Source organism: Lissotriton vulgaris, chromosome 3_1, assembly GCF_964263255.1.
Source record: "Lissotriton vulgaris chromosome 3_1, aLisVul1.2, whole genome shotgun sequence".
Lineage (NCBI taxonomy): Eukaryota > Metazoa > Chordata > Amphibia > Caudata > Salamandridae > Lissotriton > Lissotriton vulgaris.
In genome coordinates this window covers 282104528-282128203 of record NC_141689.1, presented here as the reverse complement: position 1 = coordinate 282128203, position 23676 = coordinate 282104528, and the positions used below count along the sequence as shown (strand labels likewise).

The 23676-nt window shown below is 45.1% G+C and overlaps 1 protein-coding gene across 4 annotated transcripts in view; it reads right to left on the bottom strand.

The window, feature by feature from the left end:
• The window catches only part of WDR7 (WD repeat domain 7), a 1275554-nt gene that overhangs the window by 310757 nt on the left and 941121 nt on the right, over positions 1 to 23676 (bottom strand). For all 4 annotated transcript variants that reach the window (XM_086960437.1, XM_086960439.1, XM_086960436.1 and 1 more), the window contains one exon: positions 11428 to 11545. In XM_086960437.1, the coding sequence (XP_086816563.1) occupies positions 11428 to 11545 (118 nt within the window). The remainder of the gene's footprint in view (positions 1 to 11427; positions 11546 to 23676) is intronic.

The window sequence follows — 23676 nt, the reverse complement described above, 5'->3', positions numbered from 1 at the left end:
GAGTAAACGGTGTCAACAGTACACACTTTTCTCCTTATATACACTTATTTTCTCAACGTAGGTTCAGTGACTGTCAGGGGTTTTATACAAGTAAAGAGTATCCGTAGTAAGGCATTAGTTATGTAACCTGGCTTGAGTATCTGGAGAAACTTAGAATTCACTAAAAAGTTGTATACAGACTGAACATCGCTTGCAGGATAGGTTACCCTTTCATCTATGAATCATTGTCAACATAAACTTGGTTACCCATGAACTGTATGGTACAGGGTCACTGTTGCAAATAACACAAGCTTGCGTTACCTATGGCGGTTGTATGTATGATAGCAGTAAAGACGCTTCATATTATTCTGAGCTATTTTGCACTTACTTTCATAACTCTAATGTTATACCTCTCTAAAGAGCAATGTGTATACAAGAAGCATGAATAATCACATCAATGATGTCATTTGAAATGTCATCAGTGATGCCATCAATGATGTCATTTGAGATGCCAGTAGTAATATCATCAATGCCAGGGCCACTCTTCAATAAAGGAGAAAGGGGTGCACGTGTTCCCCCTTTCCCTAGGCCAAATTATGCCCCAGGGACTCTGTCCTCAGGGCCTAGCATGATTTTAGAGGAAGGTGGCATGCGAGCCTCTCCCCTCATCAGGACAATTTTAGCCTTGGGGACCCTATCCCCTGGCAGCTTTTGCACAGGGAGGGAGGCATGCGGCTCCCCTCCCCAGGCTGACATTTTTTAGGAGGCATGCAGCCCCCCCTCACTGGGCCAAATTCGGCACCGGGGTCCCCATTCAGGGCGGCATTTACAAGTGAAGGGGGTCATACAGCCTTCTCCCTAAGCGAATTGTGAGCCAGGGACACCATCACCAGGACCCTCACACTTAAAGATGGGTGCAGTGCGGCCCACCCAGGGTGCCCACCATACTCTTGTTTGGGGCTGAGTGGAAGCCTCAAGGTCCCCGAAGCACAGGCAGGCTTCTCGCATACAGAGGGAATTGGCATTAATCCCCCCGCAGGGAGCAGCTCCTAATGCTACTCACTGCGGGCTAGCATAATATTTTGATCTGTTTTCCTGCCTGCTGGAAGCAGACTTGGTGTTTGCTCCCGCTTGGCGGGAGTTTTAAAAATGCTCCCGCCAAGCGAGAGCAAACACAGGTCACCCTGTCCGAGTCCCTGCCGGTAGGGAAACCATATGTGCTGGTGGTGGGCTCCTTAGGACATAGCACCTGAGGAGGCCCCAGGGGGATGGAGTCCGGAGGGCCTTTAAGGGCTTGGGGAAAGGGGTCATGCTGGCCCATCCTCTTTTTCTCACATTTTTGCTTTGGAGGTGGGTGCCCCGTGGCCTTTGGAGACTCAGGTGGGAGGTGGGGGGAAGTGTGCAACCACCCCATACCATATACAAAAAAAATCCGATCCAGGGGTGGTGCCCCTGGGCATTTAGAGGATCGGGAAGGGGGGCTACGCTGCCCCAATCCCTATATAATCAAATCTCGGTCCCCGAGGTGGAGTCCCCTGGGTCTGTGGAGGCTTAGGGAGGGGGGGGCGCGTTTGGGGCTTGTAATTATTGAATACAGCTCTGCCGAAATATCTTTTCTAAATCTATTGAAACTCTCGAGGGATTGCATCATTTTATGCTGTTTTGTTTAGCTTTTTTATCCCAAAGGGTCCCTCTAGGTCCCCCTTCACCCCAGGAACCCAGGAGCCAGGGTACTCTTCCCCTCTTTTATTATATATATTTATACTAGCAGCCCGTCCCGACGTTCTCCGGGTATGAATTGCTGCGGGCCAGTAGTATATTGTTTTGTAGGATTTTGTTTTGATAGCATTTCTTATCTGTGACAGGCCTGTGAAACGCTCCGATTCACAGTGCAATGCTGATGCACTTAAGAGTGCGCGTTCAGTAGTGTGTGAACTCGAGTTTCCCTACGTTATTTTTCCTTGCAATATTATATAGCGCGAACTCGACAACATGGCATGAGCACAATTTACATTACAGAAGAACACATTCATTTGTGGTAGGCACGGGGAGACAAAGCGATTTGCCTGGAATAGCAGGATGTTTAGCTGATGCCGAGATTCAAACGTGGCTCCCCAGCTCTAAAGATCGCAATTCTAGAACTTGTGGCGGGAGGTGTGTCTAAAAGTGTTTGTCGGTGCTGGCCATCAATGAGAGAGACCTGTGCATTTTTCAAATGGGTGGTGAAAAAATATGAGTATGTTGCTGGAGATGTGGGCCGCTGTGCCACCAATGTACTTACCGGGGGAGGGTAAACACCCATTATTCCGCAACTTTCTTTCCCCATACCATCACTCCGCATAGTTTCATTACGAAAGTACCATGACTCCGCAATGCCATTATAACGCATGGCATTACATTTTATATGCTTTTACCACGCATACATTTACAATTAAATTCGTTGTAAATGCATGAATGGTAAAAGCATGTTTTTTTAATGTTTTGATAAGGTAAGTATGGGTATCGGGGTATATGTTTTGGGGTACTGTGGTGTATGTTTTGGGGTGTTTGGGTATTTTAAGGGTTCAGATATAGTTTTGGGTTATGGAGTACAGGGGTGGGTTTAGGGATAGGTATGGGTTTTGGGGTACAGGGGTATTTCTAGGGTTCAGGGCTAGGTTTGGATTTTGGGGTATAGGGGTATAGGAGTATTTTTAGGGTTCAGGGGTAGGTTTTGGGGTACAGGGGTATTGTAAGGGTTCAGGGCTAGGTTTGGGTTTTGGGGTACAGGGGTATTTCTAGGGTTCAGGGCTAGGTTTGGGTTTTGGGGTACAGGGTTATTTTTAGGGTTCAGGGCTAGGCTTGGGTTTTGGGTTACAGGGGTATTTTTAGGGTTCAGGGGGTAGGTTTGGGTTTTGGGGTACAGGGGTATTTTAAGGGTTCAGGGCTAGGTTTGGGTTTTGGGGTACAGGGGTATTTTAGGGTTCAGGGGTAGGTTTGGGATTTGGGGTACAGTGGTATTTTTAGGATTCAGGGCTAGGTTTGGGTTTTTGGGTACAGGGGTATTTTTAGGGTTCAGGGGTAGGTTTGGATTTTGAGGTACAGGGGTATTTATAGGGTTCAGGGCTAGGTTTGGGTTTTGGGGTATTTTTAGGGTTTATGGATAGGTTTGGGTTTTTGGGTACAGGGTATATTTATAGGGTTAAGAAGGGTTAGTGTTTATGGGTGTTGGGGTATTTTAAGGAGTAAGGGTGGGTTATGATTATGGGGTGTAGGTGTATTTAAAGGGAGCAGGGTGGGATTAGCACACAATATGAGACATGGCATGAAGGGCGGAACGTACCACATGCCCCCAGCGTTTGTCACGATCCCAGCACACGCCCACAGCACAACGCAGACAAGCCCACAAGGGACTACTTTGCTAGCACGGTTCTTTTACCTTTTAAATGTATATTGAGGGTGTCTGCATAGCCTATGTCCTTCTGCTGCAACTGCCCTTACCAACGCTGTATTGGGTGTTGTGATTGGTGCTGTGGTTCCTGAGATTACCCTCAAGGTGGTGGTGATCCCTAAAGTGATGGGGAGACACACAGTGTTGTTTAAATGCCCCTCACACACCAACAGGCCCCTTGGTGTCATGCTTCATCATCGGGGCCTTCGCACCCCTCTACGGGATGCGGCGTGCTACGACTCGCGGGTACGCAGGAGCACTTTGAAGTGAACTATGTGTGGGGGTGTGTGTGTATATAACCAAGGTGTGAGTGAGGTGAGGTGAAAAAAGTGAAAAGTTAAAAAATACCTGGCACGTGGGAGAAAACAGGATTTTATTAATCCCCGGCTGGTATTGTTAAAAAGAAGTGCAGAGCGTGGTTAAGTAGATACGAGTTAAGGTATCGAAAACCACTGTGAAAGTGTCAACATGTTTCGGAGGTCACAGCCTCCTTCTTCAGGACAAGGGTTATGCACTTACCCTCCCCTTACTCACATGCAGGATGTAAAAGTGTTTCATTAAAAAAATTGCTAAATTACCACAATGTGTAATATTGAGTCTACCATACTTGTGGAAAAAAGCTCGTCTGCTATCACCCATAAACTCACGGTTACTGCACTGGCCATTCGCCTGCCTTCCATCAACGCGGCTCCGATGAAGTGAGCCTGTCTAGCGTCAGGGCCTTTAAAGACGAGCTTTTTTCCACAAGTATGGTAGACTCAATACATTGCTTTTTTTCCAACTGAACCCTGATCATTAATGTTGTTTTAGGTCTTTCTGAGCAGGAAGGAGGGATCCCCAATATACGCTTAGGCTCATGAGGTTTTACATTTTAGAACTCTAAGTAAGACTTTCTCCTTATGATTATGTGCTCTCTTTCCATCAGAGCAGAGAGTAAATTTTGTGTTTTGTATTTGTATGTGTCAGTATAGTGATGTCCATTTGTGTGTTTTTTGTTTTTTTATCACAAAGGTCCCAGCATTTTTGGTTTGACCTTGTGATATTTAGAGAAGGTTTTCTTCTTCTCCTTGAATCTGCTGGCATGTATTTATGTATGCATTTCTTTTTGCAGGTTCTCTCGCCAACTGGGCGCAACGACATTCACTAACACTAAATAACATTGTTAGGAATATTACACATTGTGGTAATTTAGCAATTTTTTTAATGAAACACTTTTACATCCTGCATGTGAGTAAGGGGAGGGTAAGTGCATAACCCTTGTCCTGAAGAAGGAGGCTGTGAGCTCCGAAACATGTTGACACTTTCACAGTGGTTTTCGATACCTTAACTCGTATCTACTTAACCACGCTCTGCACTTCTTTTTAACAATACCAGCCGGGGATTAATAAAATCCTGTTTTCTCCCACGTGCCAGGTATTTTTTAACTTTTCACTTTTTTCACCTCACCTCACTCACACCTTGGTTATATACACACACACCCCCACACATAGTTCACTTCAAAGTGCTCCTGCGTACCCGCGAGTCGTAGCACGCCGCATCCCGTAGAGGGGTGCGAAGGCCCCGATGATGAAGCATGACACCAAGGGGCCTGTTGGTGTGTGAGGGGCATTTAAACAACACTGTGTGTCTCCCCATCACTTTAGGGATCACCACCACCTTGAGTGGATTCCACTTAGTTTATTTATACGTATAGGGAGACTGAATCCACTGACTCTCTCTCTCCCCCCTTCTGTTACAATTCCTGAGATTACCCGCCTCAAAGGTTTGGGCTCTCTCTTTATTATATTAGTATGGATATTTTTTTAAATTTCAGGATAGGAAATTGTGATAAAGTATTGGCAAAGGTATAAAGGTGAGTAGCTATTACTTGTTTTTTAGGTCTCGCCTAGGTAGCGCGCATGACCTGCTCTAGGAGGGACTTTAGCCATCAGTCTTCACTTTTCAAGCACTGCACTCGTGCTTGTGGCAGCATCCACCTTGCGGGAGCGAGCAGCGGTGCACCAAAAGCACGAGTGCAGTGCTTGAAAATGAAAACAAGCGCGCGTGCACCATTCGCGGGCTCACCTCCTGCTCTCCTACTTTCCTTTTCACTTCTTTCTCCAAGCGCGAGCGCGCACCACTCGCGGGCTCACTTCCTGCTCCCCCTACTTTCCTCTTCTCTTCTTTTTCCAAGCGCCCGCAACACTGGCGGGCTCACCTCCTGCTCCCCCTACTTTCCTTTTCTCTTCTTTCTCCAAGCATGCGCACCACTCGCGGGCTCAACTCCTTCTCCCCCTACTTTCCTTTTCGCTTCTTTCTCCAAGGCACCGGATTCCAGGCACACAGAACTCCTTCAAATCACAGTCATCGACGTTGGCCACCTCGACGGGCTACTTTATATTGGGAGCCGGTCCCGCACAGACCCTGTGCACCGCCTCCAAAGGATCCACAGATGGTCTTAGTTCCATTGGCAAGTGCGACACTAAAAAGTAAGTTCCGGAAATCACACGGCCATCCCCCTTGGGAAGCTACTCTCCTGCGCAGAACAATGTCCCGTTCTTTGAAAGTATGGACTCTCCTCTGGCTCTCCGACACCTGAAAGACCACAAGATTTCCACCCACCTAAAAGCCCCATGCCCTATGTCTGCAAACCTGCTTTCTACAACAGCATCTCCTGCTAGGGGGGTGGGGGGGGCACCCTTCCTGGTGCCGCGCAAACTACTCAACAGAGAAAAGATTAAGGCCCCTGTGAATAACTAATACCTCTGGTGGCCCCCAAGAGGGATGCAGCAACAGAGTGGAACTCACAAGGCTCTAAGTATGTCCTCCGCTCAAGCCAACTCTCAGTGATTTCAACAGTAGGACGAGCCATGAGCACACAGGGTAGACACCCTGAACCAGCAAGGAAAAGTAAAGTAGATAGTGGAAAGAAAGCCGAAGAAAATAGCACACAGTGCCACGCCACATACATGGTATGATTGAAGCTCACTATATTTATCAGTATTGTAATGCTTAGCAAGCCTCAATATGTTTGAGAGTCTTACAGGGGATAATTGTTCTTTTTCTAGGTATGATGGTTCAAGAAGGCATAGATTGATATCACAATGGTAAAGTGCAACACAGTGTGTTCATTAGCAAGGTATGACTGCACAAAAAGGCACATGTAGCTCATAATAAAAAATAGGTGATCTGTAGTTACAAGCGCTACTGATGAAGACTTTACATTGCACAAGGTTAGATATTCTTTCAGAGCCCACTTATTTTTAATTTGAATTTACACAATGCTTTTATCTATAGTTCTGTTAAAAGCAAAACGAGCATCATTAGAAACATTGGGAAATAAAAGCCAGGAAGAACTACAGAAGAGGGCCATCCACCAGGTAAAGCCAGATTAAAGAGATGACCCTTCATGGATCTTTTTAATACACAGTCAATCTTAGAAAGAATCTCACTGAAACTGGCAAGTCGTACCAGAGGTTTGGATTGGTATCGTTTGTGAATAGGGAGCCAGTGTAGCGAACACAAGGAGATAATGGATGGAGTGCTGAAACTTTTCAGACATTCACCCCCAGTCACAGATCTGGGTTGAATCCATCATCGTTCTTTAGTTTACTTCGCCACCCCAGTTCAGACACAGCTTTATGCAAATCAATCTTGACCCTGTGCCTCATGGAACAGTCCTGCCTGCACTGCCAAAACATGTCTTCCCTGTACCGGAAACAAGCATCCTGGGACCAGTTCGGGCTGACAGCCCTCATCAGCCAGGCTAGCTTGAATCCAGTGGCAAAGTGAGCAAGAGATCCACGTCTGGGCATACCATGCAAACTTAGGGCAAAGCAAGCCTGGCTGATGAAGGGTGTTACTCAGAAACTGTTCCCAGGATGCTTGTTTCTGGTTCTGGGAAGACCTGGCTTGGCAGTTCGGTCTGGACTGTTCCCATGAGGCACAGGGTCAAGACTGATTTGCATATAGCTGGGTCTGCACTGCTCTAGGAGGGCCTTTAGCCATCAGTCTTCACTTTTCAAGCACTGCACTCGTGCTTGTTGCGGCATCCACCTTGTGGGAGTGAGCAGCGGTGCACCACAAGCACGAGTGCAGTGCTTAAAAAGTTAAAAGAAGCGCGCACGCACCATTCGCGGGCTCACCTCCTGCTCTCATACTTTCCTTTTCTCTTCTTTCTCCAAGCGCGCGCGCACCACTCACGGGCTCATTTCCTGCTCCCCCTACTTTCCTTTTCTCTTCTTTCTCCAAGCACGCGCACCACTCGCGGGCTCACCTCCTGCTCCCCCTACTTTACTTTTCTCTTCTCTCTCCAAGCGCGCACACCACTCAGGGGCTCACCTCCTGCTCCCCCTACTTTTCTTTTCTCTTCTTTCTCCAAGCGCGAGCACCACTGGCGGGCTCAACTCCTGCTCCCCCTACTTTCCTTTTCTCTTCTTTCTCCAAGGCACCGGACTCCAGGCACACAGAACTCCTCCAAGTCACAGATCTGGGTTGAATCCATCATCATCATTATTTAGATCTCTTCGCCACCCCAGGTCAGACACAGCTATATGCAAATCAGTCTTGACCCTGTGTCTCATTGAACAGTCCTGCCTGAACTGCCAAGCCATGTCTTCCCTGTACTGAGGGGGCGAAGTGAGCTAGGAGTAATGATGGATTCTACCCACATTTGTGACTGAAAAGTTTCAGCGCTCCGTCCATCATCTCCTTGTGTGAGCCAGTGTTGTTCCCTGAGGTGCAGAGAGATATGGGAGAGGCGAGTAAGGTCGAGTATGAGTCTTCCTGCTGCGTTCTGGATGGTTTAAAGTCTGTTCAAAATTTTCTTGGAAATTCTGGCATACAGTGCGTTGCCCTAGTCAAGTCTGCTTGTGATAAGTGCTTGCGTGATAGCTTGCCTGGTGTTTTGTAGAGACACAGAGCATTCGTAGGATGTGGAAGCAAGCAGAGCTCACTGCGCTGACTTGTGCAATCCAGTTCAACTTGTTGTACAGGATGATCCACAGATTTCTGGCAGGCTTGGTGGGTGGGACCTAGTTTAGTCGCCAACCAGGTGGCATCCCACAGGGAGTTCACATTTCCATAGACTTGTCTTCCTTTTTTTTTGGAGTTCAGTTTCAAGCAGTTGGTTCTCATCCATTCTGCTACACACAGCGGGTGAAGTTGGTTCTGGTGGTGGGTGTCTTGCCATTTAGGGAGACCATGAGTTGAGTGCCATCTGCATAGAAAATGATGGCGATGCCTTCAGACCTGATTATGTTAGAGAGTGGTGCTATGTAGATGATGAACAGGGTCAGGCTGTGGGATAAGCCCTGGGGGACTCGGCACACAAGTGTCTTGCCCTCAGATGTGAAGAGTGGTAGTCTGACTCTGAGTGCCGTCTATTGTATGGTCAGGCTGTGGGATAAGCCCTGGGGGACTCGGCACACAAGTGTCTTGCCCTCAGATGTGAAGAGTGGTAGTCTGACTCTGAGTGCCGTCTATTGTATGGTCAGGCTGTGGGATAAGCCCTGGGGGACTCTGCACACAAGTGTCTTGCCCTCAGATGTGAAGAGTGGTAGTCTGACTCTGAGTGCCGTCTATTGTATGGTCAGGCTGTGGGATAAGCCCTGGGGGACTCTGCACACAAGTGTCTTGCCCTCAGATGTGAAGAGTGGTAGTCTGACTCTGAGTGCTGTCTATTGTATATCACAATCACAGAGTCTTCTAATGAGTGTGTTGTGTGAGACTGTGGTAAAAGCTGCAGAGAGGTTGAGCAGGATGAGGACAATTGTTTCTCTTCGGTCAAGAATGGTTCTGATATTGTCTGTGGCTGCGATGAGTGTGGTTTCTGTGCTGTGATTCTTTCTGAAGACTGAGTGTTGTCCATTGGCTGGTGGTGCTTGTGAGTTGGTTGTTGATGTTTTTTTTCGATTACTTTTGCTGGGTAGGGAAGCAAAGGGATAGGTTAGAAGTTAGCCAGTTTGCTGGGGTCAGCTTAAGGTTTCTTGAAGAAGGTGTTGACCACTGTGTGTTTCCAGGGTTCTGCAAAGGTGGTGGAAGTGTTTATGATGTGTGTGAGAGCTGTGCTGATAGGTGATGCCCAGAGGTAATAGATGTGGTGGGGTACTGGCGCCAATTGGGACCCGAGTTGGATGGCCCGCTTGATTGCAGCTTTTTCTTAGATAGTGAAAGACTTCCATCTGATCAGGGGGTGTCATAATTGGTGATGAATTCGCTGAGATGTTTTATTGTGAAAGAAGTTAAATAGATTGTTGTTGAGTTTTTGGGTGGAGTGGTACTATTGACTGAGGCTGTGGAGAAGTCTTCGATGATCGAGAAGATTTCTTTGCTGCATTTGGAGCTCCAACTGATGCGTTCAGTGAGCACTCTTTCCTTGGTTTCTTTAACTTTTTGGTGGTATCGTCTAAGAGCAGCTCTGAAGGTGATACTGTTGGTGTATTGTGGCTGGTTCTTCACTTTATCTCTTGGTATGTGCAATGTATTTGGAGTCCCGGAGGACCTGTCGGTACCAGCTGGCGTTCTTGCTTTCTTTAGTTTGTGTTCCTTCCTTATTCATATCCACCCATCGTTCAGGCTGCACCTATTCATCCAAGAAGTCTCCTGTTGCCTTTGTCCCAGACTTTATTTATTTTACTGTAATTAGTTGGGGCAGGGCGTGTGGTAAGTAAATCAAGGCACATGCCTAAGAGAAAGGGCTAAATAACATATAACATTTAAGAGGGCCACACACAACTAAGCGAAAAACTGAAATGCAAAATCAGTGTCAGAGCTGGTAACTAAAAGTGTGTTTCACAAAGTCTTTCAGTAACCCAAATGTAACGTACAGAATAAAGGCACAAATCATGCGCAAGAGACTCAATAGTGATTCACAAAACGTGAAACGTACAGCATGCATGCGGAGGTATCATTGATGACTGCAGAACATCTCTAAAGTATGTACAACATGCGCATTTGTCACACCAAGATGTGTTGAAGTAGTGGTTCTCAGAAGAGTGGACAGGAAAATGCAAATGAGAAGAACACTGTTCTAACATTTGCAAAGTATGTCCACCACTTACCTGCACTTCTAAACTTGCACTTGAATGAACCAGGCCTAAGTGGTGCAGAAACTGTGTGGGTGCATCACCATACCACATTTTCAGAGGGATAAATAAAGAAAAGAAAAAAGAAGTTCAAAAGATTTTTTATTGAACTTCCATATATCCCTAACTTACATAATCTATATTTTCCACAACTCGGACACTGTTTACGATTATGGTTACTGAAAACACAAGAATGGAAGAAATGTACACAATCATTTTCTTTCGTTTTGACCTGGAGGTTTTGTGCATCAAGCGTACGAGACTTTGTCTTTGCAATACCTAAGTGTAACACTCATATGGTCTTTTATCGCAGGATTTACAACTGTTTTTGTGAAGAAAAACAGTACAGTATTCGGTCAGTACAGCTGACACAACAATAGTCGACGTTTTAGGCCTAGAAGACCTCTGAGGCTGTAACTTTTATGCACTAACCCGGACTCCATAAACGAATATTATATTAACAAGTGTAAACATCCAATGAAACATCCGTATGGGTTGTTTAATTTTAAATGTGACATTTATTTAGAGATTTTTTAAGGCACTAAATGCCACAGTTGTGTCGCCCCAAAGAGCTAATGAGGGTACTTAGGGGAAGAGATTAAATGGTGGTACAAGAACCAAGGGCCAGTTCTGGTCCACAGACTTCTTGTCGAGATCCCAACCCAATAGCATTCTCAAATACACGTTCAAGTTTGTGAAGCCTAGGAGAAGGAGGACTAAGATCTAGAAGTGACCGAATTAGTGTAGAAGAAAAGGCCGGATATCTTGGGCCTCTAACTATATTGAGTTGAACACACATATTAAAAAAATTCTTGCTTTTTTCCATCCAGAACAAGTCTACTTTTATGTGACAAACTTCAATTTCAGTAATGTGGCAGCGTTGTCAATGTGCACAGCCTGTGAAGTGATGCATGTGGCTCGCCATTGTATTCTGAAGTGCTAGAAAGTTCTTACCTCCTTAGCAATGGTTGTTATGAAAGCGGGTGGTCTGGCTGTGGCGATGAGCGAGAGAGCATGGCGGGAGGAGCGGGCGGAGTCAGCTGCTGGATTCAAAGGCAGCCCCATTGTAATGCTAAGCAGGGATCCGAGCCAAAGGGAAAAGAAAAGGAGCATTAGAAATATAGAGTGAAAAGATTAGACACAGCTTATAATGTCAGTTCAAGGTCAATGAGATCACTCAAACAGTTCCAATATAATGGACTTCCAACAATGTGCAGTGATTAGGAGTCAGGGTGTTCCAGCATAAAATACAAAATTGAATAATTAAGCGTGAAGATTGAAAACAGTATGTGCATCTGTCCGAAGTGTAAAAAGGGTCTTGTTAACAAATTATCTAGCTACAGTTCTGAATACATATCACAAAGGCCAGCACGTAGCAAGGGGTTTAAGTCACTTCCAAGTATTGTAGACATGTCAGCGGAGTGATCAGATGTACATGTGTTTATTTATGTTACTGTTATGTGCAGAATATAACATATTGCATACATAAAAAACGAATACATTCCACTAGATACGGCATTATATATTCAATTCCCCTCTACCTGGAATTTACATTGCTAAAAATGCCTAATAACTAAATGGCTTTGATTCACAAAACCATTTATGAGCAGGGAAAGTAGTACCCCAGGAGTAGTATTTTAACTATTTGTAGATGTCTTTGTGAATCTGCCAGAAAAAAAGAACGCCCTATTCGTAAAAGTGCAAAAAGGTCATAGTCCTTTCGATTTGTACTAATTGTATATGCATATTCCTATTTTAGATTTGTGGGGTTAATTCACAAAGGCAAGTAAGAGTATATATAAGGTGGTTCAGGATTACTACTTTTACATACTACAAATTGTTTTCACAAATGGGCTTCAATAACTACAAAGGGATTAGGAACCGTGGACCTGATTTAGAGTTTGGCAGAAGGGTTATGACGGATATCCTGTCCACCTTATTTCAAGTACATTATATCCTACGGCATTTGTAATAAGGCAAATTGGATATAGGTCACACTAAATATTTGTTGTTCCTGCCTAGTTAATGCGTCAGTATAACCAGGCACAAAAATGAAGTGACAGAGTCGGGTTGTGTAGGATGTAAGCACTAACTGGACTTCCTATCATTGGAACCATAAAATCTCCTTTTTAAGATATTCAGATTTAACATGCTTCTATAATTACACAAATATTTTACATTATTTACCGATGTGACTTTGGGATTCTGCCTGTTTCTACAGTACCACTAGTACATGGGATTGAATGACCTGTCATAGAAAACAGGAAGCTTAGTCCAATGCGCCTCTCTGACACTGCTTCTCTAAACCAGACGCAGGCTTCTAGTTTCAGTTCATTTTGCCTCCCCCCAACTTGGCAGTAAAGCATATGTAGACAATAGCCAGGATAGAGACCTTTCTGCATTAAGCATCAGCAAACAGCTTTGAATCCCAGCAGGGCCGATCTGGCTGCCATTCACCAGAGGTTGTTTAATAAAGAACAACTGAGTTGAAATGTAGTGACATCTGTTAATTACAGTACTAAAAAATTAAAACTCGTGTGATATCAAGCATCTAAAACCTTTTATTGTTACTAGAGAAGTTAGAGAAACTAGACTGTGTGGCCTTTCTTGTAAAGAGATCTTGGACCCTCCTATGTCCTTTTGATAAGACCCTCATATTTCATAAAGAGTCTATCAAAAGAACACATTTTTAATGTGAAATTGAAAACTGGAGAGCTATAAACGAAAACTTAAGAAGGGGTCCTTTCCAACTCTTATGAAAGGATAGCATAAAAGGTTGGAGGAAAGATCGCTTGATTAGTCTAACAATGATATAGGACTGTGGCAAGAACACTCTGGTAGTACCTACAAACCATCGTTTTGTTATGGGAAACTTAGTAGTTTAGAAGATGTCTGTAACTTGTGGAGAATATGAGGGGTACTTAAAATCATGCGGTTAAAGACTGATATACACAACCTCACTCAACTGAAACAGTGAACTTCTGCATTTATGAGTGTATAAGTCAAATAAAAATGCCTTTTGACTCCTTTGTTCTTGTCCTAAAACTCAAAACAATCCGACCCTGAAATCCTGCTTATCGCAAATGTTGAGCGGTACAACCTGCACAACTGCATCAGGCATTCAGTATGCTGTAACTTTTTGGCAGGCTGTCGCAAGTACATTAGTGGCCATATGATCGATATGAACCAGCCTGCTCCGAGTATGGAAGGCCTTCAATTAAACAGCATTCAGAATCACCCGTATAAATGGAAAACGTAGGCATGGTGCCAGGCGCGATTTCTTTGCATTGATGGGAAAAACACATTTGTGCAAATCCACAGGTGTTCTCAAAAATCCCTGAGAGGGAGCCCCCACAACCCAATCTTCTAAATAGGCATGAAGATAAGCAATACCACCAATGTCATCACCTTGATGGAGACCTAAAAAAAAAAAAGAGAAAGACTGCATCTTTAACTGCATACGCAAATGATCTATTGTAAGCCTATGAACCAAAGATCAGGACTGTAGATCACCAGCAAGCACAAAGAATTTGAGGATTTAAAAGTTAAACTGCCTGTGTCAAAATCTACTTCCCTAGCGAACCTAACCTTTTGGACTTCCTATCTGGTGAAATCGTAGAAAAAGAAAGTTACTCCACTTTGGCCACAGGTAAGAGTTTGATGATTTTTTTATTTTTTTGAATATTTTATTGCCTTTGGCCTTGAAAAAAACTGGTAGGGACTGTGATTTCTCCTAAGTTTTCTTAACAAGTTCCAGAAAAGTCTCATTTTAGGAAAAAATAGCATCAACCACTTGCAAATCAGCCAACATCTTCCTAAACAAAGACGTTCTACAATCAAGATGCTATTCAGAACCTTAGCTGCCTTCTTATTCACTGCAGCAAATTGGCACATTACATTTCTGCAGAAGCAGTCACATTGCAGCAGAAATTCAGGCTCCACCCACATTTCTAGAGCCCTTGCATTCTGCAAGTTCATCAAGATGGTTGAATCTGAGAAGGGATAAGGTAACAGATTAGCTACCTCGCAATCATAATCATCATACTCATCTTTCCTAAAATCACCTTTGAAAGATTTGTTCGGGAAAGAGAACATGTACCAGTCTGACCCAAATACTTCATCTAGCCTCCTAAAATAATCCTAGACTTCCTTCTGAATCTGAAGGTATTCCAACTCTCAAATAACATTCTGTCCTTTTCTTTGCCTTTGCAATGATAGACTCCTACAGCTAACTGGCACTGGAATCGGAGTCACTGGTGTTATGACTAAAGTCATCACTGGAGCCAAAGGTACAGAACCATTAGCCAGAGTAGAAGTTAAGGTCATAGCCGAAGGCAAGACCAAATAAGAAGATTCAGATTGACCAACCATTACTGGCATTGCGCCCGAAAACATTGACTTCGTAATGCCAAAGTCTAATGACACTCAGACAGGCGGAACCTTGGAGGCACCTAATGGTGTGGTAAAAGTATAGGCGCCAAAAAGAGCAATCATGGCTTTCTGAAATTTGGCTACTTTGTTAAACTTTCTGTGGAAAAGGTACTTGCTGTTGGGATCTCCTGAAGAGCAGGAATGGTCTTTGAAGAATTTGCCTACTTGCTTCTTTTCTGCGGTCTCTTTTTTGACAGAGAACAATCCTTATGTTTCTTGAGCCATTGGGAATAACTTGGCGACAAAGAAGAGCGCCCCTTTTCTGCATCCTGGACAGTGACTTAGATTCCAACCTACTGTAGGAACGTGCAAGCAATTTAACCACTCCCTCCCTCAGCACTTAAAGCTGCACAACGGCACATAAATCGTACACGGCATTGTCATGAGCCCTGCCCAAACACCATATGCACTGGGAATGTTGTTTAGTTATGGACTCGGACTTCCTACGAGACTAAAATGGCTTAAAGCTGACACATTTTGGGGTGACATCCCCCAAAAACAGAACAAAGAAAAAAAGATCAAGCTCCAGGCCCATGTCATGGCCAGCGCAGAACGAAAAGAACCAATGTCACCGGTGCCAGAGAGACTTCTTCAAAGTTTTATTATCTCATAACCAGAGTCCTAACGGACTTGAACAAGGCAATGAGCCTTGCCACATGGTGCTGCTTTATGGCTGTGCAGCTTTACCGCAAAGATACAGTTGAGGTGTCTGATATGCGGTTTGCCATAAGTAATCTGGGAGAATCCATCAGAAAAGAAAAACACTGCACAGAAGATAACCGGTCCAACAAAATCAGAGAGCCAGACAGTAAACAAAAAGGGTCTGACTCTTAAAGACAAGGACACACAGATCAAATTGTCCAACAGACCATCAGGAAACCGAAGCGACCAAACCTCCAGTGAAGGATACAAGAGGTGAGCCAGCCCGATGCACCTTGCACTTGACGCCCATATGTTAAGGAGGAAGATCTGTCATTAAGAGCTTCTGCGCTGCTAGTGAAGGAGGCAGGTGTAATCACTGACTGAACTCCAGTAACAGGGAGTGAGAGAGGCATTAATAGTGGTAATGAGAGGATCAAAGAAGACCACAAAATGGCCCGGGCTAAACTACTCCTGGAAAGCACAATACAATTGGAGGGGTCACATTTTAAGTGGCTAACAGAGCCAGAAGCTACATCAGTGGTTAGACAGTTCTGCCAAGCACGTAAAAGGAATAGGAACCAACATGATGCTAATATGATGGAAGTCATCTCATTTATTAACAAGCATTTGCAATGCAATTGGTCTTGCCTTTGGGACCTTATGTGTATTTAGCTATGCAGCACATTAGCCTGGGTGCTAAAACATCTACTGTTCTTTAACATGGAGGGAAAATAAGCACCAAACTGCGTGGCACACCAGGTATGGGAACACATATTGCCTTACAGCGGGAAATGTTAAAGTTCAAAGCTCTGTTTTTAATATAAAATCAGGACCTTCAGTGGTCATATCACTGAAAATACAAGATTTGAAAAACGTATTATTGTCTACAGGTGCTCATGGAAGACAATTTCTATGGACTGGAATCTAGAGAATGCTAAAGTGATTCTGGTATTTTACTGACCTCTGCTGGTCGTTTTCTATCAAGAAAGTTAAATAGAGGCAGTTGCCAGAAAATGTTTTTAAAATAAAAGTCCCTAAGCAGAAAGCAATTTTGGTATTTTACTGACCTGTGCTGGTCATTTTTTATCAAAACAGTTAAATAGAGGCAGTTGAACAGAAAGAAAAGTCCCTAAGCAGAAGCAGACTAGTCCTGGGGCTGATTTCCAAGGCCTACAAAGTACATCAACATATAAGTATATACTAAAGTATATACAAGAGGTCTCGAATGCTGGGCCTAAAAACATTGTAGAGCCTTTCTCAAGCACACCACCAGTAAGCAGCATGATTGTCACATAAATCCTCTCACTTCGAAATCAGAAAAATAATAGTAAATACCAAGCACCCTAGAAACAGAGCCAGACATTTGATCAACGTGTTTGAATGCACAGCAATTGTATTGTAACAAGATAGGAACAAGATTTAAAAGCCTGTTTACAGAAATTCAGTACTGGTGGAAGAATACAGTAAATAGGATTTGGGCAACAGAAGGGATGAACTCAAGCTGAACAGCCTAAGGTAAATAGAGACAGTAAATAGAAAGCAAGCAAATGTGAGTTACAAACCACAAAGCCAATGTTTAGCAATGGGTAGAATGCATTCCCAGGAAGGTTTCAGAATATCCCCAAGATGTCATTAGAAAACAAACAGCTACAGTGTCTGGTAGGTTTCGACCTGAAAGCGTCTGCAATGTAATTTATAAAACAGAAATCAGTAAAATATGATAAACCCTCTTCAAAATCCGCCCAAAATGTATTTCTGTAACAAATCGAAGCTTTTACATTAATACATCATATTATAGCACTGACCTGAGAAATTAAAGTGAAAGCTTTTACACATGAACCATTAGTGAACTGAGAGGCTGGGGCAGCTCCTCCTTTATAGCAGAGGAGCTCCGCCTCCCCTGATGAAAGCCAGCAGAGACAAACGAGAAAAACAGAACAACAATAAAACTATTTTATCATTGTTCTTTTTCGTCCTGCAGGCTTACAGCCGAGCTAAGGGGGCGGTGGACAACCATACTGACACTGAAGCTGCAGCACCAGGGAGGATGGGGGAGTGGTGGGCATTGCTAAGTACGCATGCCGGTTTGGCCGGCCGTCTGGGACCAACCAAACAGTCATGATCCCTTATCCTTTCTCCAACCCGAGCTGAGTTGTACAGCCGGGTGGCGAACCAACACAGCCTCCCAGTCCCTGTAGGAGCGCCGAACCAGGGCGTATTTCCAGCATTAGAGAAGCACTGCTTCTGGCATCTGGGAGCCAGCACAGTGTGAAGCAGTTCCTGGACGTTCGGGAGGCGAGGATCGGATACAAGGCACCAACTGTCGGAGCGGCAGGTACGTGCAATTTAATATATTTAAAAGTCTTTCTTCTGTAATTTTTGGGGTTTGTATTCCCCCTTCCCCACCCACCACTTTGCAATGCAAGGAGCTGCTACTGTAAAGAAGCAAGTCAGTTGTCATGTGTACCCTGTATGTAGCCCAGATTATTACGGTGCAATGTTATAGTCTGTTAAATCAAACACAAGAGGTTTGTGTACAACTGGTATTCTGAACTCACATGCGTGATAATGTAGTAAAAGGAGTTTTGTTGAAAGAAAATTTGTGCCCAAGATCACATAATTTATTCTTGATAAGCCACAATTTATCCATGTTTTCTATTTTCACTTCATAAAATCAGACACTAAATAGGTATCTTTTTGTCTTTAATTCTCTTTTTATATTAACGCTTTTTTTTACTAATTGGTGCATTTTATATAGCGCAACTTGATCTGAAAGTATTGAAGCACTTTAGTGAGCACCAGGTTACATTACATAAGAACACATTCCTTTTTTAAAGGCACGGGAAGATTAAGTGGTTAGCCCACAATCACAGGATGTTGAGCAGAGAGCTAATGGGTTTGGCCGAGGATCATACACTCTGCAGGCAGAGAGAAGTCAAGCGCTTACTCTAATTCAACAAGAAGTGCTTCGTAGGCTTTAGCCAGTTTCCTTTGTCATGAGCTGCGAGGAGTCTTCAGACTGATGTTGACCTGGCAGGCAGTGCTTGTAATGGAGAAATAGAAGTGAAGTTTCAGAGAAGTGTTGGTACTCCCCAAATGAAAGGATAGCATTTCTCTTGATAAGTGCTGGTACTCTCCCTCTCAAAAGAAAAATGTGCTGGTACTCAATACCGGCCCATTTAAAGCACTGCTGGCAGCAGCAGGCAGCAGCAGGTCAAGACTGTATCCTAGAAAACAGTCACAGGTAGCTCTCGTCTCCTCGCTCAGAACTGTCTCACCCTGAAGGCCAACAGAATTTTGAAATTACATCCTGGTGGCTGGCGTGCCGACACCCTGCCTAGTAACCGACAAAGTAAGGCACTGCCAGGGAGGCTGGTGTCGTGCTGCATGAATCGGAGGTGCCAGCCCCAAACATGCTCTGCCTGTCGAGCCGCAGCAAAGTGCCACACATTTGAGATAGAAATGTAACACACAAAGCAATCTGGAAACTAGGCAGATATTGGGAATGGACTCAAAGGCAGAGCAATTTTTATACAAAAAAATAGCGGCCCGAAAACGCAGATTGAAACCCCGACGTCCTGCAATTCTCTCCAGAATGGTGAACACAGCGTGAGCGATTGTTTCTAACGCTGACATTATTCTTTTATGTGTATAAGTATGCCAATTAATCTAAAAAGTCTGCATTGTCCTTAAACTGAGGGTAACCGGCACCATGCCAAGATGGCCACCACGAACACAGGAAGTAAAAATTAGACTTTGCCTTCTGACTTATTTTTTTGACCTATTTCCATGCCGCTCTTTACCTGTAACAGCAAAACATACAAGAGTCAATTTTCCTTCATGCAAGATGGCGCAGGGTCCAGTACTTATAACATTGCATTTGGCTGACTTTGCCTGGAACGTCTTAAGTGTATTGAAGAACTTGGAGATCACTGGCCTGGCCCCGAGACATGGAGCCCTCACGTATGGCGGTCGCTGGAAGTATTTGACCTTCATTAACCAGGTGAGCGACAGCTCGTGCAGTGTTAAACTGGGGTCAGGATGCTAGCAATGTAGACATAGACAACAGACAAAACAAGCATTAGAATGCAATAGTACTCTCATTTACGCGAGACCTAATGAATTGCAAATGGCAATGCGTGCAGCCAACAAGGCACGAGGGGGAGGCAGCGAGAAGCTATCAGACGGCGGGGTGGGGTGAGGGGGCTGGTGCACGGGAAGAGAGTAGTCTGTGCTGTAAAGGGGCCAGTTGCCATGGAAGGATACAAATGACTGACATGGCTGTCATGGGGAGGAACTAACAAGCTTAAAACCAATCGGAAGCCGACTTTTATAACCTAAGCCAATGAAGAAGATGGGCCAGAGGGTGGGCGGGGCTTCCACACTATAGTGTATACTGCATGCCTCGCAAAGCGATGGCAGTGCATTTGCGTTGCAACGCTAGGCGACACCTAAAAAGGCCATATGAATTATTAAAACCTCCCAATTAGAAAGAAGCAAAGCGTTTGAACTGAAATTAAACCCAGTCTAACAACACCGTTGAGAAAAACATAGAAGAAACTCTAAACTCACGTCTGTTAAGCAAGTGCAATTCTGCTTTTGTACGCGCTCTGCCCAGGGCTGGATCTCTTCTAAGTTTCACTAATGCAATTTGAAATTTGAAAAGTTCTTATAAGGGAGACCTACGTTTCCACTGTATTTGATTACTGGCCATCACCTAGCAAACAGATTCCTCCTTTTAATTCTCTGTGTCCAAGAGTACTTTTGTATCTGCACTTTAAACCATACAAGGATATAAAAATTGCCCCAGATAATAGAGTAACTTTTATTTGTCCTAATATGGATATGCGCGCATTGAGGCCATCAGTGGGTACAGGCAAGTGCAAGCATTGCGTGCTCGATATCTGCAAGACAAAGCAAGGCCACTTGCATACAAAATGGGGAGCGTGCGGCACGAAAAAGGATGCAAAAGCCCCGATATTGAAGGATACTTCCAGACCTTGTTGTGCCCTGCATATAGATTTCATAGCGTGTAGCTTCACACGCCTCTACAAATGCATTTTCAAGAAGAAGCATACGAAAGAAATATATGGAAACAGTTTCTAACCAAGGCAACAACCAAACTGCAAGAAAGAGAAGTTTTAAAGTTTGATATTAAAAGTGGCGCTGATGGAATAATATTTTGTGAGAGAAGATGCGGAAGACTAGCGCGTATCCTGAAACACGAATATTGACTTAAATAACGGGAGAAAGCAGTGAAACAATGTGCTCAATGTTTCAATGGAGGCGGAAGAGCGTCTGATCGGCCAAGCAGCAAGAGGCCGACGCTCCTCTCGCCGTCTGCAAACAGAGGCTCAGCAGAGGCAAGGAAGGGCCCGCTGAAGCCGAAAGAGGAAAGTCAAATGACATTTATTCACCGGGTAACCTTTAACAGAGCACAATATCACATTCTTTAAATCGGATGGAAGTGAATCCGCCACAAATCTAAGGCAACATAAAAACGTTGTGAATAAACCTGCATTGTACGCAACGGGGCGTACTGCAGTGCCTTGCTGTGTTTGGGGAGGAGGGGGCCTCCATTCCTTCAGGGGCCCCATTTCAACCCAAGGCCAATGAATATCCAGGAGATATGGGGGACTAAAGGGCCTCATGTCACATTCTTAATGGAGTCCAATAATTTAGAGTTATGCCACTGGGTTGTACAAAACAAATGTACAGAGATGAACCATGCTTATGGACTTTTCTGAAGGACATTTAGTGTGACTAAAGATGTGTGCATGTCCTCTGAGACATGTGAAAAAAGGCGCTCAACCACATGCCACAAACCCTCCGTGCAGAAGAGGAAGCTTAGGAACCAAAGAAGAGTAACTACTATTATTATTATGTTATGTTAAATTGGGACTTGTATAGCGCAACGGCTACTCCAAAGGAGTGTCCCGGCGCTTTGAGCTCCAAACCAAAAGTGGGACAGGAAACATAACAATAACAGAAAAAAAGGGCCACAGAGGGGAAAGTTATCCGGCAAACAGCCAAGTTTTCAAGTTTTTCCTGAAGACAAGCAGATTAGAAGTGCTCCGCAGGGACAACGGCAACGAGTTCCAAAGCTTAGGAGCAAGAAAGCTAAAGGACCGGCCGCCTAGCCGAGCCTTTTTGATACGTGGGACCCGAGCCAAGGCCAAGGTTTCTGACCTAAGGGAGCGTGCTGGTCGATAAAAATCAAGCCTCCTCTGAAGATACTTGGCCCCAGTGCCATATAGGGCCTTGTGGGCGAGAGTCATGGTCTTAAACAGTATCCTCTTCCGCACCGGGAGCCAGTGGAGGGATGCAAGAAGATTAGAGGCACTAGTCCGACGATGAAGGCCAAAGATGGCACGCGCAGCAGCGTTCTGAGTGATCTGCAGGCGTTGGAGGAGGTATTCAGGCAGGCCCAGATATAGAGCATTGGCATAGTCCAATCTGGACCCTATGAGGGCCTGAACAGTGATCCTCCGATGTTGCTCCGAAAGTAAGGGGAAAAACTTGCGCAACATTCTGAGAATGCCAAAACAGGTTCCCGTAAGGGTAGAAACCTGGGATTTGAGCGACAGCTCATTATCGATTTTGACTCCCAGGTTCTTGGCCCACTTAGATGACTGTGTGGGAGGGAACTTGTCAGCAGGCCACCAGCCTCGCCAGTCTGGTTCAGAGGGGCATCCGAAGAATAGTATTTCGGACTTATCCGAGTTGCACTTGAGGCTGTTTTGTGAAAACCAGCTAAAAACAGCCCCAAGGCACTCGCGGATCCCTTCACCATCAAACTCTTCACCCTTACGACAGGTGAAGAGGAGCTGAGTGTCGTCAGCATAAGAGACGATCCGGGCCCCATGGGACTCCGCCAATGTCGCCAGAGGGGTCATCAAGATGTTGAAAAGAGTGGGGCTCAGGATAGAGCCCTGAGGCACTCCGACTCCCAATGGCGGCATCTCGGCGGATCCGGGTGGAACCCAGACCGTCTGGCGGCGGCTGGCCAAAAAGGAAGAAAACCAATTGAGCACCGTCCCCCCTAGCCCGATGTCATGGAGCCTAGTGAGGAGATCCTCATGGGGGACGGTGTCAAACGCCGCCGACAGGTCTAGCATGACTAACAACACCCTGCCTCCCATATCCAGCACCTCTCTGATGATCTCCGAGACTTCCAAGAGCGCCGTCTCGGTGCTTAAGTTGGAGCGGAATCCCGATTGGGATTCATGGAGCAGATCATTAGACTCCAAGAAATTGGAGAGCACGCCATGTACGTGCTTTTCCAAGATCTTGGTCAGTGCTGGGAGGAGCGAGATTGGTCTATAGTTGGAAGGTGCCTCCGGGTCAAGATTGGGTTTCTTGATCAGAGGAATGACCATGGCTTGCTTCCATGTCGGAGGCAGAGAGCCCTCGCTCAGAGATAGATTAAGGATGGGATTGGCTATAGGATTTATAGCATCAGCCACTCTCGCCAGAAATTTTGCCGGGCAAGGATCTAATGGTGAGCCCGACTTAAGGTTCCTCATCAAGGTTAAAGATGTGTCAACCGAGAGAGGAGGAAAATCGAGCAGAACTGGGCCCGGTGGAGACAGAGGCGCTGCCTCAATCGGCCTCACAGACACATTATCCGGATCTCTCTGCGGAAAGGAGGCCTGGATTTGCCTGATTTTGGTGGTAAAAAAGTTGGCAATAGTGTTAGTCCAGGTCTCTGTCGGGGCACTCTGAGTGGAGATAGACCGGGGGCCAGTGAATTCACGCACGATTGAGAAAATCTCCTTACAGGAGTTGGCAGCGTCATCAATCCTTTTGGCGAGATATCGTTTCTTGCTCTGAAGAACAAGATCATGGTATGCCTTCATCGTTGTTTTATAACGTTGTTTAGCCTCAAGCTCATACTGGGCTCTCCATGCACGCTCTACCACTTTACAATGCCTGCGGGCAATGGCTAAGTCCTCCGTGAACCAGGGAGCAGAAACCCGTCGAGCAACGGACCTGGGTGGCTGGAGGGGAGCGAACTCATCGAGTCTGGCAAGGAGCCATGATTGTAAGCTCTCCAGATCTTCCTCCAGATCCCCAGTGCAGACCACAGGGTGATCAATTAAGGCATGTGTGAGCATGTCCGAGGTCACC